The 17,681-nt window shown below is 45.8% G+C and overlaps 1 protein-coding gene across 6 annotated transcripts in view; it reads left to right on the top strand.

The window, feature by feature from the left end:
• Positions 1-17,681, top strand: part of LOC105023524 (vacuolar protein sorting-associated protein 13B) — a 366,155-nt gene that overhangs the window by 84,173 nt on the left and 264,301 nt on the right. For all 6 annotated transcript variants that reach the window (XM_029113576.2, XM_029113574.2, XM_029113577.2 and 3 more), the window contains exon 17: positions 9,342-9,526. In XM_029113576.2, coding sequence (XP_028969409.2) covers positions 9,342-9,526 — 185 coding nt within the window. The remainder of the gene's footprint in view (positions 1-9,341; positions 9,527-17,681) is intronic.

A 17,681-nucleotide genomic window follows, 5' to 3' on the forward strand; every position in this document is an offset into this window, starting at 1 on the left:
TTATTCTGATCCCATGAATCTTCTGACCAGAATGACGCTACCCTACACCCTGAAGGACTATTCTTGAAGCTCGTCATGACTTAACTCTCCAAGTTGGAATCTAGTTTATTTTAGTTTGTTTCAGTAGTAACGTTGTGTGTCCATTATTTGGAGGGCTGTAATGTTGATGGATAGCACTGTAAACCAACCCTAAATCAAGTGCCTGGCCGCTGTAGTGAAGCTAACTGAAGACTGATGAGCAGTCAGCCAGTGGAACCACTCAGCCAGTGGAACCGCTCGGCTGGTGGATCCATTCAGCCAGTGGATCCATTCAGCCAGTGGAATCGCTCGGCCAGTGGAACCATTCAGCCAGTGGAACCATTCTGCCAGTGGAATCAGTCTGAGCCTTGAGTCAATAAAAATATTCAGAGTTGTTAGAAGGAGCGATAGAAAAACATTCTCACCAAAATAAAAAAGGGTGAAGCTAAGGGGTCCGTTGAAATCAGTGTGTATTAACAGGTGTGTATTAACAGCCTAGTTATGATGGGATATGATGTCACAATGTTCCACTTTACTCTGCTCTGCACAAGAGTCCAGAAGGTTGTGATCCAGTCTGTGTGTGTGTGTGTGTGTGTGTGTGTGCGTCTGTATGCGCAGCATCATATTTTGTGTGGCAGAGTCTATAAACTATATGGTTGGCACGGTTTGCTGCGGTGAGCTGTGTCGCTCCCAGCTGGTGAGAGAGGCTGAAGGAGCCACTTATGGTTTTATAGCTGATGGGGATCAATGGGAGTATTGAGAAGTGAACGCCGTACAGGAAATGTTGTCAGAGATTGAACGGCTGGCGTTGTTGTTGATTGACATGTCTGTCCGTCCTCACCGTGGAACCTCCCGCTGATGGTAGAACCTCCTGTTCCTGGGAGGGAGGGGCGCAAGGAGCACCGCTGTCATTGGACCTCGACCATATTAGGATCTGGGGGCGGTGCTCCGCCTAAGGACAGATGTACATCTAAAGATGGGGGAGTAGCAACAGGACACCTCCCTCTCACTGTGCTTTACGACCTCACATCTCCCAACCTGACCCTGACTCCGGTGGTTTTTCCTTTTATGCCTGATGGGCCACGTCACGGCCATTTTCTCGCCTGGTGCTGCTGCAGCTGTCTGTGGGCTCTGATTAAAACATCTTCTCTACTAATCCCTGTGTAATGAGCCTCTCTCCTGAGGTCTCCGGCTGCAGAGGTTTCGGGCTGCAGAGCCAGGAGGATCCGGTTGGTCGAGGAGGGGAGGGATTTGGGGTGGCGGGCGAAGGAGAAGACGGACAAAGGGGGGGGAAAGCGAGGGTTTGCCTTTGAAGAGTTGGGTCTGTTCAAGACTGGTGACTGAGAAATGCATTCATCACACACCTCTGACCTTGGCATAACCACAAAGCCTCCGTCTCAGACCACCTACACCCAAAACCAACCCAGCCGCAGACCACCTACACCCAAAACCAACCCAGCCGCAGACCACTTACACCCAAAACCAACCCAGCCTCAGACCACCTACACCCAAAACCAACCCAGCCTCAGACCACCTACACCCAAAAGCAACCCAGCCTCAGACCACCTACATCCAAAACCAACCCAGCCGCAGACCACCTACACCCAAAACCAACCCAGCCGCAGACCACCTACACCCAAAACCAACCCAGCTGCAGACCCCCTACACCCAAAAGCAACCCAGCCTCAGACCACCTACACCCAAAACCAACCCAGACTCAGACCACCTACACCCAAATCCACCCCAGACTCGGACCACCTTCACCCAAAACCACTGCAGAATCAGACCACCTAAACCCAACACCAACCCAGCCGCAGACCCCCTACACCCAAAAGCAACCCAGCCTCAGACCACCTACACCCAAAATCACAACAGACTCAGACGACCTACACCCACAACCACCCCAGACTCAGACCACCTACACCCACAACCACCCCAGACTCAGACCACCTACACCGACAGCCAACCCAGACTCAGACCACCTACGCCCACAAAAATATAAATGCACAAAAATATAAATGCTACATGTAAAGTGTTGGCCACATTTCCTGAGTTGACGTAGAAGATCCCTGATTTTATTCACATGGATTTTATAGATTAGGGCCTTGTAAATATATTTTAATAGACTGATATCTTAATATCGACTGTACATCTTTGAAATGACTGCGTTGCATTCATATTTCTATTCAGTGCATAAACTTGCTAACAACCCATTTTAGATGCATGTCTTAAAACGACAAAGAATATGTTTATTGTAGCCCTGCAGTCAACCAATTTGGCTTCTAAATATGTACAATGTATTCAAGCTTTGGGATTTATGACCTACATTATTTTCAAAGTCCTTTTAAAAGCTTTTTTTGTATGGTACTCTTTGGGGAATCGGTGCAAAGGATCTCTAGGTATATTAAAGATGTTCTGCAGCTCAGAACATAACTCACTGTGTAATTCAGGACGCGGTCAGAGACCTTGGCAGGACAAGACGGGGAATTCTGCAATCCACTGAATCTGTCTGCACTGGAGACGGGAAAAATGTCTTCCTATGGTCTTTGGAACAGGCTTTCTCTCAAAGGATTTCTGTAGTATGGAGAACACTATTGTCAGAATATAATAGAATGCAAATAGAAAGTTAAACTTTATTTGGATAGCCAAGATTACCATCTGTAGAATCTCTGCAGATATTCATACTATCAACTATCAAAACAATTAAGTGAATGCTTGCTAAGGTTAAGGATTGGGTTAGGTTTACAATAAGTGTTTGGGTAAGAGTGAGAGAAAGATTTATGATTGGGGATAGTGTTGTCTGTAGATGGTCTGTAAAGCATCTACAGATTGGCTGTTCAAGTGTTACGGAATAGAATACCGTTATTATATAATGGCATTTGAATAAAATACATTTGTCAAAATATAATGGAATTGGAATAGAAACGTTTTGACTGGTTCTGTATATATGAGGAATGGAAGTTGGAAGTGTAGAACAGGTTTACAACCTGGGAATGTTTTTCATGGCTCACTTGGTAGCCAATGGTTATGGAGTGGCTAGTGTAACTTTGATTAGGGAGTGACTATTGTAATTTAAATTATGGAGTGGCTAGTGTAACTTTGATTAGGGAGTGACTATTGTAATTTAAATTATGGAGTGGCTAGTGTAACTTCGATTAGGGAGTGACTAGTGTAATTTAAATTATGGAGTGGCTAGTGTAACTTTGATTAGGCGGAGTATACTTGAGTAACTGTGACTAATGATTAGCTATAGTAACATTGGTTTGTGGGTAGCTATAGTAAAACTGATTAGGGAGTAGCTATAGTAACAGTGATTAGGGAGTAGCCATAGTAACAGTGATTATGGAATAGCCAGTATAACAGTGATTAGGGACTGGCAAGTGTAACAGTGAATGAGTAGTAGATGTCTGGCTGATTGATGTTTAATCACCCCAGACAGACAGATCTGACAAAAAGAAAGATAGACATATCTGAATGGCATAGAGATAGACAGACAGTTATATCTGACAGACAGATGTTTGTTTTTTCTTCTTCAATTCTTTTGTTTTGCTGTCTAGTCAGTCTAAATATAGAGGCTATCTTAAATACGCATTTCATTGTAGTCCTATTTAAGTTTCCATGGGGAATTGTTCCAGGCCTTCATTGTCATGCTGCATTTCCATGTTTAACCTCTTTGGGAGAGTTGCCTGTGGCTAACATTCCCGATGTAGTCCACCTGTTGGCCTGGCCTCTCCTGTTGAACCTGATGATGGTCGGAAACACCTTGCTCTCTCTCGTACTCCCCCCCACCCCCCCCCCCCCCCCCCTTCCGCATAGCCCCCCCGGGGGCTGTCTGCATTATTTTGGAAATAGTGAGGGAATTGATTCTTCACTGTGAAGGATGTGAGTAATAGCGTCGTGGAAACAGGCCACGGTGGTGTTGCAGGTCTGCTGGTGGGGCTATGGGAACCATTAAGGCCAGCTGCTCCATGGAGATTCTTTCAATCATGGAAAGGTGCTGATTTTAAAAGAATGAACGGCTGTGTTGTCTGAGTATTACATATGGCTCTGAGAGCTGTGACACAGAGAGAGAATTACCTTCACACACAACCATCTGCTGCTCATGCCAACACACACATACACGTGCACTTCTTATAACACACACCTAGCGCATGCGAGAGCCTGCACGCACACACACAAACACACACACTATGTTCACAGTTACCATACAAAGGCCTATTTCACACACCGTACCAGCCATCCCATAGCACTGACAGGTTCAGTACCACAGAGAACGAGAGCACATTCCATCTGGACATTGTAACGTTCCTCATTTTTCTGTGTGCAGCAGGTTGGTCAGATATGACTGCACCCTCAAGTTCTTTTTGGTTCCCATGGCCTGTAGCCTCTGGTCCTGTTCTGTACTCCTCCGGTCCTGGATTCTAGCCGTGTGTTCTGGTCTATTTAACCTGACTATAGCCTCCTGTTCTTTGCTGTTCTGTTTCCCTAGTCTGTATCGTCTGAACCTGTTCTGTTTCCCTAGTCTATATCCTTTGATCCTGTTCTATTCCCTAATCGATATCCTCTGATCCTGTTCTGTTTCCCAAGTCTATATCCTCTGATCCTGTTCTGTTTCCCTAGTCTATATCCTCTGATTGTGTTCTGTTCTCTAGTCTGTATCCTCTAATCCTGTTCTGTTTCCCTAGTCTATATCCTCTGATCCTGTCTGCTGCTGTCAGTCTTTCCACCAGTTTGACACATTAACTAACTGGAGCGTTGGCCTTTAATTAAGACATTTATTTCTGTCCTGCTGTAACAAGCATAGAGCTGCCTGTCATTTCACTTCTCTCTCTCTCCACCCATTCACCTTTCTCACTCACCTCTCTCTCTCCCTCCCCCTCAGTTAGTTTGTTCTGGGGGCTGTCCAACCTGTAGCTGTTTAATGAGACAGCATTCTGCTGGTAATGTTAGGAATTATTCCTCCCTTGAGAGTAACCTAGCTAAAATGCCCCCCCCCCCCCCAACTCACAGATGTTCAGGGACACAGAATCTTAGTAGCAGTAACTACTTGGTTCCCTAATTATCCCCCAGTTCCAGGTTGTTAAAGCAGTAGAATGCCTGTGGCAGGCAGGCCTCTCCGTGGTCTGAGGGGAACCCCACTACCAACCTGCTGCTGGTCGGGTGCTGTCCAGCGCGCCACCCCTCTCCAAACCGCCGGCCACAGCACAGCTACACAGCTGCTGGCCAATGAATGCAGCCGCACCCAGCCAGCTGATTCCCCACAGTAGCACCAAAGCCATCCAAAGGCATCTCAACTAAAATGAAATGTAGTAAAAAAAGGGCATAATTTTTTATTTAAAAAAATAAATCAATTTAGTATACATTAAAAATAAATCAGTTTAGTATACAGTACAAATTAATCTATTTAGTATACAGTAGATACAAATCCTATTAATATACAGTAGAAACAAATCCTATTAGTATACAGTAGAAATAAATCCATTTAGTATACAGTAGAAATAATGCCCTGCTTCAGCTTGACACGTCTACTGGACTGACTGCTTCAGCCTGACACGTCTGCTGGACTGACTGCTTCAGCCTGACACGTCTGCTGGACTGACTGCTTCAGCCTTAAACGTCTGCTGGACTGACTGCTTCAGCCTTAAACGTCTGCTGGACTGACTGCTTCAGCCTTAAACGTCTACTGGACTGACTGCTTCAGCCTTAAACGTCTACTGGACTGACTGCTTCAGCCTTAAACGTCTACTGGACTGACTGCTTCAGCCTGACACGTCTGCTGGACTGACTGCTTCAGCCTGACATGTCTGCTGTACTTACTGACTGCTTTAGTCTGACCCCAGTATGTCTACTGGACTGACTGTTTTCGTCTAATACCTACAAGTCTACTAGATTGACTGCTCCAGTCTGACATGGACATGCCTTCTTGCTGACTGGCTATTGGCCTGTGTGCCAGCACTGCCCCCTGGCCCCACCCCTGGTCCAGCCCCAACCTCTGGCTTCCAGCATTCACCTCCAGTCCCAGCCTCTACCCTCCAGTCCCAGCCTCTACCCTCCAGTCCCAGCCTCCACCCTCCAGTCCCAGCCTACACCCTCCAGTCCCAGCCTCCACCCTCCAGTCCCAGCCTACACCCTCCAGCGTTCAGTCAAACCCCATCCATCACTTCTGTAACTCACTCTGACTATGAACTGGAAACAGGTCAGGAAATTAAAACCAACATGGTTTAAAATCAACTCTCTCTGAGGAAAACGTAAGTCAACTTTGTGAAATCGAAACACCTAATTTCTCATAGCTCCCGACAAATGCTTGACTTCCGTTTCTATTCCTGGTAGAGTGCCCCAATGTGGATTTGTGTTTTAATAAGCTTGTGTATTGACTGAGGGGCTACTGTGTGTCTGTGCTTTAATGAGCTAACGTATTGACTCAGGGTCTACCGCGCGTGTCTGTTTTAATAAGCTGACATATTGACTCTGTCTACTGTGCGTCTGTGCTTTAATGAGCTAACGTATTGACTCAGGGTCTACCGCGTGTGTCTGTTTTAATAAGCTGACAAATTGACGCTGTCTACTGTGTGTCTGTGCTTTAATGAGCTAACGTATTGACTCAGGGTCTACCGCGTGTGTCTGTTTTAATAAGCTGACATATTGACTCTGTCTACTGTGTGTCTGTGCTTTAATGAGCTAACGTATTGACTCAGGGTCTACTTGTGGTCTTAATGAGGTGTTGTATTGACTCAAGGTCTACTGCGGGTTTGTGTTTTAATAAGCTAATGTATTGACTCCGGGTCTACAGTGGTTCTGCTGTAAAGTTCTGATTGGACTGTATGGACTCTGAGCTCTTCTGTATCCTGTGGGCATGTATGTGCGTGTGTGTGTGTGTGTGTGTGTTTGCTATTTCGCCCAGACAGACCTAAATGCTGTTGAACCTCCTTTACCACAAGCAACACCTGACATTGTCTCTTCTGCTGCAGCAGTTCAGTCCATCCCTGAACCCATTTATCAGCCCTTCCTTTTCATTTCTTCACCAGTGAGACTTGCAGTTCACAATGATTTGGGAGTGTATAACCGAAACAGGTGCATAATGAATGTTTTAGAGTACTGCATGCGCACGCCAGCCCTCCTGGCCTTAGCCAATCAACTGAAGGCCCCCGACAGTCTCTATTGAAGTGTCTTCAACACACAGACTGTGCATGTGTAGCTCAGCACTGGTGCCCCTGTCCCCTGTGGTGCCTGGATCTGATTGGCTGGGTTCTGTTTTGAAGGGGAGTGGAGGTCAGATTGGCTGGGTTCTGTTTTGAAGGGGAGTGGAGGTCAGATTGGCTGGGTTCTGTTTTGAAGGGGAGTGGAGGTCAGATTGGCTGGGTTCTGTTTTGAAGGGGAGTGGAGGTCAGATTGGCTGGGTTCTGTTTTGAAGGGGAGTGGAGGTCAGATTGGCTGGGTTCTGTTTTGAAGGGGTGTAGAGGTCAGATTGGCTGGGTTCTGTTTTGAAGGGGTGTAGAGGTCTGATTGGCTGGGTTCTGTTTTGAAGGGGTGTGGAGGTCAGATTGGCTGGGTTCTGTTTTGAAGGGGTGTAGAGGTCTGATTGGCTTGGTTCTGTTTTGAAGGGGTGTGGAGGTCAGATTGGCTGGGTTCTGTTTTAAAGGGGAGTTGAGGTCTGATTTGCTGGGTTCTGTTTTAAAGGGGTGTGGAGGTCAGATTGGCTGGGTTCTGTTTTGAAGGGGAGTGGAGGTCTGATTTGCTGAGTTAGTCTTTTGCCAACAAATGTATTTATTTATAATTTAGTGCTGGCATTGTGTTAAAACAATGAGAAATTAATAGATATTATTACAATTTGGGTTACAAACACACCCACAAAAACACACATTCTTCCATTACAGTCTGCGATCAAACAACCAAACTCTGCATGTGGTAATTGCTTCAGAGGAGAGGAGACAGAGGAGGGGGGTAGTTGTGTTTAGCCATGTTTGCAGCAGCTCCCAGGGTGTTTTTCCAGTGTGGACCCAGGGGAGATCAGCAGTGATGAGGAGGAACGCTCCATCATTCTCTCTTGCTCTCTGGGCTCCAGACATGACTTTCCAGCTCCCAGAGTCTGCCTTGACTTGGCTCTCTGTTCTGTTCTCCTCTTCTGTTCTGCTCTGCTTGGTTCTATTTTGTTCTGCTCTTTTCTACTTTGTTTTGCTCTGTTCTTTTCTGTTTCTGTCCTGCTCTTTTATTGTCCTCTCTGTTCTGTTCTCCTCTTCTGTTCTGCTCTGCTTGGTTCTATTTTGTTCTACTTAGTTTTGCTCTGTTCTTTTCTGTTTCTGCTGCTGCTCTCTTCTGTCCTGCTCTTTTATTGTCCTCTCTGTTCTGTTCTTTGTTCTGTTCTGTTCTGTTCTTTGTTCTGTTCTGTTCTGCTCTCTTCTGTTCTAATCTGTTCTACTCTTCTCTGCTCTGTTTCTTTTTTATCCGTTCTGCTCTGCTTGTTTTGTTTTTTTTTCTGCCCTGTTGCGAATGCATGAAGTCTGGAAAGAGAGAGAAGTAGAAATAGGAACAAACAGAGAAGGAGATAGAGCAGAGAGGAGGCCCGAGAGAGACATGGGCATAACCTCATTACCTGGCTGGACAAAGATGGAGTGTTAGTGGACCTGTTCCTGGACAGATTGGAGGGTGGAAGGCTGTAGAGGACTGCCTCAGAGCAGAGGCGGTTAGAAGATAAATAAGAGGAAATGTCCCCTCTGATAGACAGGACCTGGACCAAACAATCTCCCTAACACACACGCACACACACACACCAGGTAATCACCCATAAACAATCTGGTCGGGCTCTTTCTGCTCCCTGTTCTTCCTCTTCCTCATCCTCCTTGCTGCCTTTAACTGATGACATGTTAAATGTGTGGGTATTATTTTCAGGGTCAGGTTTCTCTTCTGTACATCTCCACCCATGAATCATGATGGCCGCTACAGCAGCGATGTGAAGTGGAGAGTGGAGGGTCTTTAGTATTACCCAGGGATGAGACGCTGCCAAAGAGCTGAAGGGAAATAGGAACGTTTGGCCTACTCTGAGACTTTGATTTGAAGTCGTTTTTCTGTCCCTTTCACCTCTGTTAATGTGCTGTGCTGTGTTGTGCTGTTAAACTGATGGATGCATGGAAGTTCTGACAACGCTTCTTTCCACTACGCACTGTTCTCTTCTGTGGCTACTGCTGTGTACGCTCTACTCCTCTCTCTCCCTCCTTCTTTCCTCCCCTCTCTTTTCCTCTCCCCTTTTCTCTCTCCCCTCCCCGCTCCCACTGTCTCCCTTTTTCAACCCTCCCCATTAAACCTGCTCTTGCTCTTCTCCCCCCCAGGGCGAAGCGTTCATCAGTCCCCATCATGGAGTGTATCTTCGAGTTGCCCCACCTCACGGTGCAGGCCACCCGCCCCCAGACCCTGGTTCTCCAGGCCATCGTCCAGAGCTGGACACACAGCCTGGAAGATGGCTCTTCGCCTGGGGTCAATCCGGCGCTGCTCAGCCACATTCACGCGGAACCAGGTAACACGGCGACTCTTTGGGCCTCAGGTCCACTTTCAGAGGGCCTTCGCTCATCCACTCCCGTGTCACTGATCACAATTGTTTTATTTCCAGTTGGACGTTGTTTGGGAAAACACTATGAAACTTGAAACGTGTTCCTCGCACTTACAAATATACATATTCCTCATGATGGATGTATTTTTGTCTCGGTCCAACTCCAGCTTATTTTGTTGTAATAATGGTAATATATCAAGGAAAGATGGACTTGGCCAGATCTTCAGTTGAGTGGAGTTTGACAGTTGTTTCTTTGTCTCAGCACCTCTTATGTCTGGCTGTTACTCGTCTATCGACAACTCTGTAGGCTGTTAGAATGCTACAAATTGTGCTGTTCAAAACAATATTTGATTTAGTGTCGACTGTTGGTTTGACTGTCCTTCGGTTTTTTTACCCTCACACCACATTTGTTTCCACTGAGATCACATAATATGTTAATTGAGATCACAAAATACCCTAGAAATATACTGGAATATTCAAATTCAAGATTACTTTTATATTCCAATGAAAACCAAAACCACTTCAGATTATTTATTGAGTCATGTTAGAGACACATTTGTAAGTGATTACATCTGAAAGTATTCTTGAATACTTCCCCAAAAGCTTTGCAGAACTGGATTATTTAATATTTACCTTTTATTCACTCCACAATTCTTCAATTTCTGTCGAGGTGTTGGGGATCATGGCAATTTTCAAGTCTTGCCACAGATTTAAATTCCAAACTGTATGTAACTACACCAGTGGTTCTTAAAGTGGGGGTCGCTAGATGATTTCTAGAGTAAATAAATGTGAATTTAAAAGTGCTATTTTTAATTGACCTGAAAACTGCTATACTCTATATAAGGCATTTCTCCTTATGTACAACCAGAATAGGCTAAATATGTAAAATATAAATATTTTTTCATTCACGTCGTAGAACAAAAACAGTTTGGTTGAATCTGTTGTGCGGGTTAACAAGTAGCCTACATACGGAGCCACACTTAAACAGTTCCTGCTGTGTGCACGCTTTTAGTTAGCTAGCGAGTAATCATAGCCAATGTGGATCGCCGGCTTATCCGTAGCTCTCCAAACCAGGTCTCTCTCAAACAGCTGATGAGAGCATTCTTCCAGTAAAGCAATCGGCTTCCAATGAAATTAAGCCTACAGGAAAAGAGAAACACAATGGTAAGGCTCTCCAGCCTGTCAAGCCTTTTAAAATATCAATAATATCGAGAGGAATTCAAAGTTTGGATTCATTTGCTTTACCATTCACAATGTGCGTCATCCCAAAATAAGTTCTTTGCTCAGAGGTTCTTCCACACAAAAGTTTTAAGACATTTGCAATCCAAGCATCCCTTGCTTTCAGGTTGATATATAAATGTTTTTTTTCCGCCAATAGGAGGCGGAGCTATGTGCTATTAAAATAGTTAACTCCATTAAATCACGTCCCCGGAACACCAGGCTATTTGCCACCCTCTGCCAAGAGATGGGCTTGGAACATGAAGCGCTGCTGTTCCATACTTAGGTCAGGTGGCTTTCGTGGGCTTCTCACCCACATGTTTGAGCTGCGTGATGAGGTGCGTGTATTCCTGATTGAGTCCAGACCCCAACTCGCCGACCACCTTACAGACCGCAAAGGGTTGGTAGACCTTGTTTATATTTGACAAACTTAATGTAACTAATCTCTACAAGGCACACATACCCATATAGGCCTATTGTCGTTGTCTGATAAAATGTATGCGTTTAAAAAGGTTGGAGAGTTGGGCTGTGCAAGCTAAAGGAGGCAATGTTGTAATGTTTCCCAAGCTGAAAGATTGTGTGATGGACAATCAACTGGATCTCAATAACATGATGGAAATGACCACTTCACATGTCCAAGGCCTTCTGGATCCCTTTATGATGTACTTCCCAAACAGACAACTCCGCAACGATATGACTGGATATAACCGTTCACGGCACCTGGGGAGCCCATGTCATCCGACCCAGAGGACGCGCTGACGGAGCTGTCCAGTGATCGGACCTTAAAGGCCGTGTTTGCCACAACAACGCATTCTGAATTCTGGATTTCAGTCGCAGAGGAAAACCCATGACTATCCAAACCAAAGCAGCGGTGGATGTACTGATTCCGTTTGGATCAGCCTACTTATGTGAGACAACGTTTTCCACATTGACATGTATTTTAAACAAATACACGTCACATCTCAATGTGTGGAGGATGATCTCCGAGTTGCCGTTTCATCAATCAAACCCAGGATGCAGCTGTTGTGCTCCAAAAAGCAGGCCCACCCATCTCCTTAAACAAGTTGCTCAGACTTCACTTACCAATTAATAAACATACCTGAGAGTACAGGTCATTAATGTGTAATAGTTGATAAGGGTTCTTTTATTAGTTATTTTAATGTGATCTACGGAATGTGTCCACATTTGTGTTGCGTAGTGTGAGGCCTTATGTTATGTGCGCATGCGTGTGCTGGGGTTGCCATACTTGATACATTTGTTTTTGGGGGTCACGAGTGAAAGAATTAAGAACCCTGAACTACACCACTCAGCAATAAGGTCGTTTATTGTTGGTTATCGCCCTGTGGAAAGCTGAATAGCTCTTTCAATGCCTTGTGTGAAACAGTGCGACGGACTGAGGTTTTTCTCAAGAAGTAGTCCTGCGCTCCAAAAAACTCTCTAGTCTTTGCTGATGTTTAGCAGGCATTCATAAAATTGTGTGGTTTGCTACGTTATACACAGCACAGTTATTAACAAAGACCGGGCTTAGAGAGATACGCCGTGTCTGATTGGTTATTGTTACCCATTTACCAATCACTGACCATCAAGCTTTTACAGAAGCTTTCTGATCTTGGTAGTTGCCTCTGTGCTTGAGATCCTGCACTTGCAACAGCACGGTTGTTGGTTTGATTCCCAGAGCAGACCAGTATGAACGTGTATGCTCTCATTACTGTAAGTCACTCTGGATAAGAACATCTGCTAAATGACTTCAAATTCGAGACTTAACTGAGGGACCATACAGATGATGTGTTGGAAAGAACCTCAACAAAACGTAAATCCTTATTATTCCACACCGAGGGAAATACTCTGTATAAAATAGTGGAATTTATTGAGTTGTTAATTTTATTATAATCAAAATAATTTGTAAGATATATATTCCAACTTGTTACCTGCATACACACTCACACACAGACGCACGTGCCGCATACACATGCGCGCACACACACACACACACACACACCAGCAAACCCAACTGGCCCAGTGTGTGGTAAAGGACCTGCTTAATGGTGCAGTATTAAATGCGAGCACGTAAAAAGTGGCTGAATTCAATAAAACAGTAGCTTTTCTCCTGCAACCGGTAGCATCTGGCCTGCTCTTGGGAGGCCCCGGGATTTTCCAAGCCATTAGGATCATGTTGTTGGGAATGCCGTCAACATGACCCCCGCCAAGCCACCTTTCCCCTCAGCCCGGCCCGGAGCAGAGCAGCGGAGCACCCGCCAAATGAATAAACCGCTCTCCTGTGGAGTGAAGTCAAATATTCCTCTCCCTCTCTCCTTTTCTGCCTCTGTGCCTCGCTAGTCTTGGAACAGAACGGGTAGGAACAGCAGCGTAGAGAAACATTTGCACATCTGGTCTCTGGGCGCTAGTAGGGTAGAGAAAGCCGTGGGAGGGGGGGTTGGGGGAGAAGGGATGTATAAGTGGAGCAGTGAAGTAAAAAATTGTAATGCTTCTTCTGACTTAACCCACCAGTGTTCTCTCAAAATGTCTACTGACTCAACCCTACTGGTTTCAACTGACTTAACCCACCAGGGTTCTCTCAAAATGTCTACTGACTCAACCCTACTGGTTTCAACTGACTTAACCCACCAGGGTTCTCTCAAAATGTCTACTGACTCAACCCTACTGGTTTCAACTGACTTAACCCACCAGGGTTCTCTCAAAATGTATACTGATTCATCCCTACTGGTTTCAACTGACTTAACCCACCAGGGTTCTCTCAAAATGTCTACTGACTCAACCGTCCAGTATTCTCAGAATTTACTGCTAATGCATGGATTGACTGAACCACCAATACCTTGTTTTACCACCAACCCAAGTGAGCTAACCGAGCCAAGTGGAATGCGGTCCACCGGTCTGCCGGGTTCTGCTGAGCCCGTAGAGGAGTGTGGTCGGCTGTTTGCTGCTGGGTGGATGCCTCAGTCTCCACCACAGTGAACCTAGCTGAGAATAGATGGGTCCTGTGGTCGATGTGGTCTTGTCCACACTGTGGTCTCTAATGGGACCTGGCCATACTGGAAAGCCGGACTACTTCTCTCTCTTTTACCTCGTCCATCACTCTCTCCCTGCCCCTTGCCCTGTTTCCAGTGCCGACCAGCGGCCTTCCTCGCAGCGGAAACTCCTGGTGGAAAGCCCTGTGAAGTCGGTGCAATTCATTTGACAGTCTTTTAAAGTCATTGGATGTTAACGGTGGGGTTTGCGTTGAGGATTTGTGAACTCAGCCCCTCCTCCAGTGCCTGGGTTTTAAGGGTGTTTGTCATACAGGGGAACTCGGTGCTGTTTGCATCTGCCTCCACGCTCTGCTGTGGTCTTTCTAGGCCTGGCTTGCATCCCAAATGGGACCCTCTATCCTATGTAGTGAGAATAGGGAACAGCGTGTGATTTGACCTCCAGGGGTGTATTGTTCAACATGGCGTAAAACCCTCCGCTCCTACATTCTTTCTTTTCTCGTCCCTTCCTGCCTTTCCTTTTGAAGTGGGTTTTTTAATCGAGGAAGGTGTTTCATATCGGCCGCTAGCTGATAACACGTTACAGCTCTTCTTACTTAGTGTCCTTCAGAAAGAGGCACATGGCCACTGTGCTTCATTCTGAATCCGGGAAAGAAAAGTCCTTATTTTTAATCTTGAGGGTATTGACAGACTTGTAAGTGTTTCTTCAAATAAAGGGAGTTCTGAGGAGCTGGAAAATCTCCCCAGATGCGTTTATTTGGGATTGAGATAAAGGACCATATAAGAGTTCTGGAGTAATGGTAGTTCTGGAATGCCTTGGCAAGGATTCAATGCTGCTGTGTACTTTACACTGGTAGTTTGGAATCTGCCTGCTTTACACTGGTAGTTTGAAATCTGCCTGCTTTACACTGGTAGTTTGGAATCAGCATACTTTACACTGGTAGTTTTCAACTCTATTTTCTCAACACTGGCAATTTAAATGCTGCTTAATTTGTGTGTGTTTCCTTCTTTTATTATGCTTGTGAGGATCACAAACTCCCACATGGCTAGTAAAACAAGGACAATGTGACCTTATGTGGACGTTTCACCAATCCCTTTGAGGAAAACGCTATTTTAGTTTAAGGGTTATATTAAGTTAAAATTGGGGTTAAGGTTTGTAGATAGGGGTTACATTTAGGTTTAAGGTCCCCAAAGGGATGGTAAAACCTAAAGTGTGTGTGTAGATGTCCTCTGACTTCCTGGCATCTCAGGCTCAGCCCAGGACGACTATACTAAACTAAATAACTCTCTCTGTTTGTTTGGTTGGTTGGTCAGGTAGATGGTGTAGTGTTGGCCAGAACCTCCTAAAAGTGCAGTGTTGGCCAGAACCTCCTAAAAGTGCAGTGTTGGCCAGAACCTCCTAAAAGTGCAGTGTTGGCCAGAACCTCCTAAAAGTGCAGTGTTGGCCAGAACCTCCTAAAAGTGCAGTGTGGTTGTGTGTGGTTGTGTTCGCCAGAACCTCCTAAAAGTGCAGTGTTGGCCAGAACCTCCTAAAAGTGCAGTGTTGGCCAGAACCTCCTAAAAGTGCAGTGTTGGCCAGAACCTCCTAAAAGTGCAGTGTTGGCCAGAACCTCCTAAAAGTGCAGTGTTGGCCAGAACCTCCTAAAAGTGCAGTGTGGTTGTGTGTGGTTGTGTTCGCCAGAACCTCCTAAACTCAGCTCCCTGAGTCTGGTAGTGTTGGACAGAAACTACCCTCATCTCCCTGGGTGTGGTTGTGTTGGTCAGAAACTACCCTCATCTCCCTGGGTGTGGTTGTGTTGGTCAGAAACTACCCTCATCTCCCTGGGTGTGGTTGCGTTGGTCAGAAGCGACCCTGACCTCCCTGGGTGTGGTTGTGTTGGTCAGATGTGGCGTGTACTGCAACACACTGACATCGTTTTCACTGGTCATCCTCTTTGATGAAAGCTTTATTGGTTTTTGATTCGTTCAAGAAAACCCCTTAGGACCTGGAAGTGCTGCCTGAGTTTTCTAATTCTGAGTGTATTTCTAACGGAGTATAAAGCCATGTTCTGTGTAGTGCTCTTGAACATACATCTGGTGCTGATGCGGTCTGGCTACACTAAATCTAATCTCTGACAAACAGATGAGTAGAGTCATTGGGACCGAGGGCTGATGGGTAAACGGGGTGAAGGCAGGGAGAGAAGGAGCCCTGGTTGGGGTCAAGCTGAGCCTTTGTGCATGGTTGGGCTGGGTCTCTATGTAGTGGACATTGGGGCTGGGTGGTTGGAGGCAGAAGGGAAATGTGGCAATCGAGTGGGCCTGGCCTGGTATCTGGGACATATCTTCAGCATGATGGGAAGAGAGCTGTCAGTTGGGAGACGCAGAGGTCTATTGGCCAGATGGAGGAGCGCCGGCAGGAGTGGAGGTGTCAGTTTAGAGCAGGGAGGCGAGACACACTTCAGAAAACCCTCGGGCTCCATTTCCAGTGAATTCACCTTTGGCACCTGAGGTGATTTCCTTCAGCAGGTCCACATGTTTTCCCGAGGTGCCTAGAGAGCAACAGATCTGTGTTTTAATGGCCTGTTGCCTATCAGGGTGTGTTTAAGGAAAGCCTTTACCTTTGTCTAGAACCATGCTGATATGATAATAGTCGTGGACCGGCGCTCTGCTCATCATATCCTCATCAAAACACTGTTGTTTTCTCTGGTTTCCCTGCTCTTGTCTGCCTGCCTGTGTATCTCTGTCTGACTGCCTCTCTCTGACTGTCTGTTTGTCTCACTCTGTGTGACTCTGATCCCTTCCTTTGTCTACAGAGAGACCACTTAGCCTGAAGAGTAATGGGATCTTTTAAAACCACCAAGCTGGATGTTATGTCTGCCTGACCGTTTATCTTTAACTAGGCAATTGACATAATAAAACCAACAACTTCAGAATGTAATCACTTACTGTAGCCTTTAAAATTGCATTGTTACAATGTTTTCTTCACTGGGCCTTTGTGAACACAGAACAAGCTACAGGAACATATTACTCTGTGGATCTGTTGTTGGCACAGCCTGTCAGCTCATGGATGTTATTTTGATATTCTGTCTGTGATATTCTGTCCATCTTAGTGTTCATTGTTCTACAAAGAAAAGTAAAAATAAAAAAAACTTATTTTGGCGGTCTGTGGTTGTCACAAATGTCAGTAAAGAGATGAGGAGCTTAATGAAAACCCTCTAGATGTCTGTTTCAGCGCAGGCCGGTTGGGCTGGCCTCTCACTCAAGACTCCATCAGGCTTTGAAGAGGTATCTTATTGGTTTCTCTGGAATTCATGCCTGTCTGCTTGTCTGCTGCAGGGATTGACATCAGGGCCGAAGACAAGCGCGAGAGGCAACTTTTCATTTGTAGCTAACGTAATTTTTTTTCCCAATTTCATTTCTGCTGTTGGGAACAAGTGGTGTCAGCATCAGAGAACTGATAAATAACTCAAAGCAACTTGAGACGGGTCTTGTCAATGAAAACTTCAATGAGACCAAAACTGGCCAACTCTGTGCTCTAAGAGCAGGATGATGGTGTTTTAAGTTGATCCAGACCGACCCATGGGCTCCTGCTCCAGTCCCCCCCATATAGTGCTCTGAAGCCTGGGTCTGGTGCTCCATGTCCCCCCTCTTGTGACAGTAAGAGATCCAAGGTTGTTGGGGGCGAGGCAGTGGGAGAAACAGGGGAACGGGAGTTTGTTTGTTCTGGTTTTCATTAGCGCATTACGTTACATGGATTTGCATACAGCATGTTTAAGGAGACGTGTTGAACATTCTGCTAGCCACTCTTGTCCGTTGACATGCACCCCTCGCCCCAAGCGGAGCGTGACGTCACTCGTCTTCGGGACCAATCAGTTGTGTCATTTATCACCCTCTTTCTCCATCCATCATCTGTCGTTCCCTCATGTCGAGCTGAAAGACGA

This window comes from Esox lucius, chromosome 16, assembly GCF_011004845.1.
Source record: "Esox lucius isolate fEsoLuc1 chromosome 16, fEsoLuc1.pri, whole genome shotgun sequence".
In the NCBI taxonomy this organism is placed as follows: domain Eukaryota; kingdom Metazoa; phylum Chordata; class Actinopteri; order Esociformes; family Esocidae; genus Esox; species Esox lucius.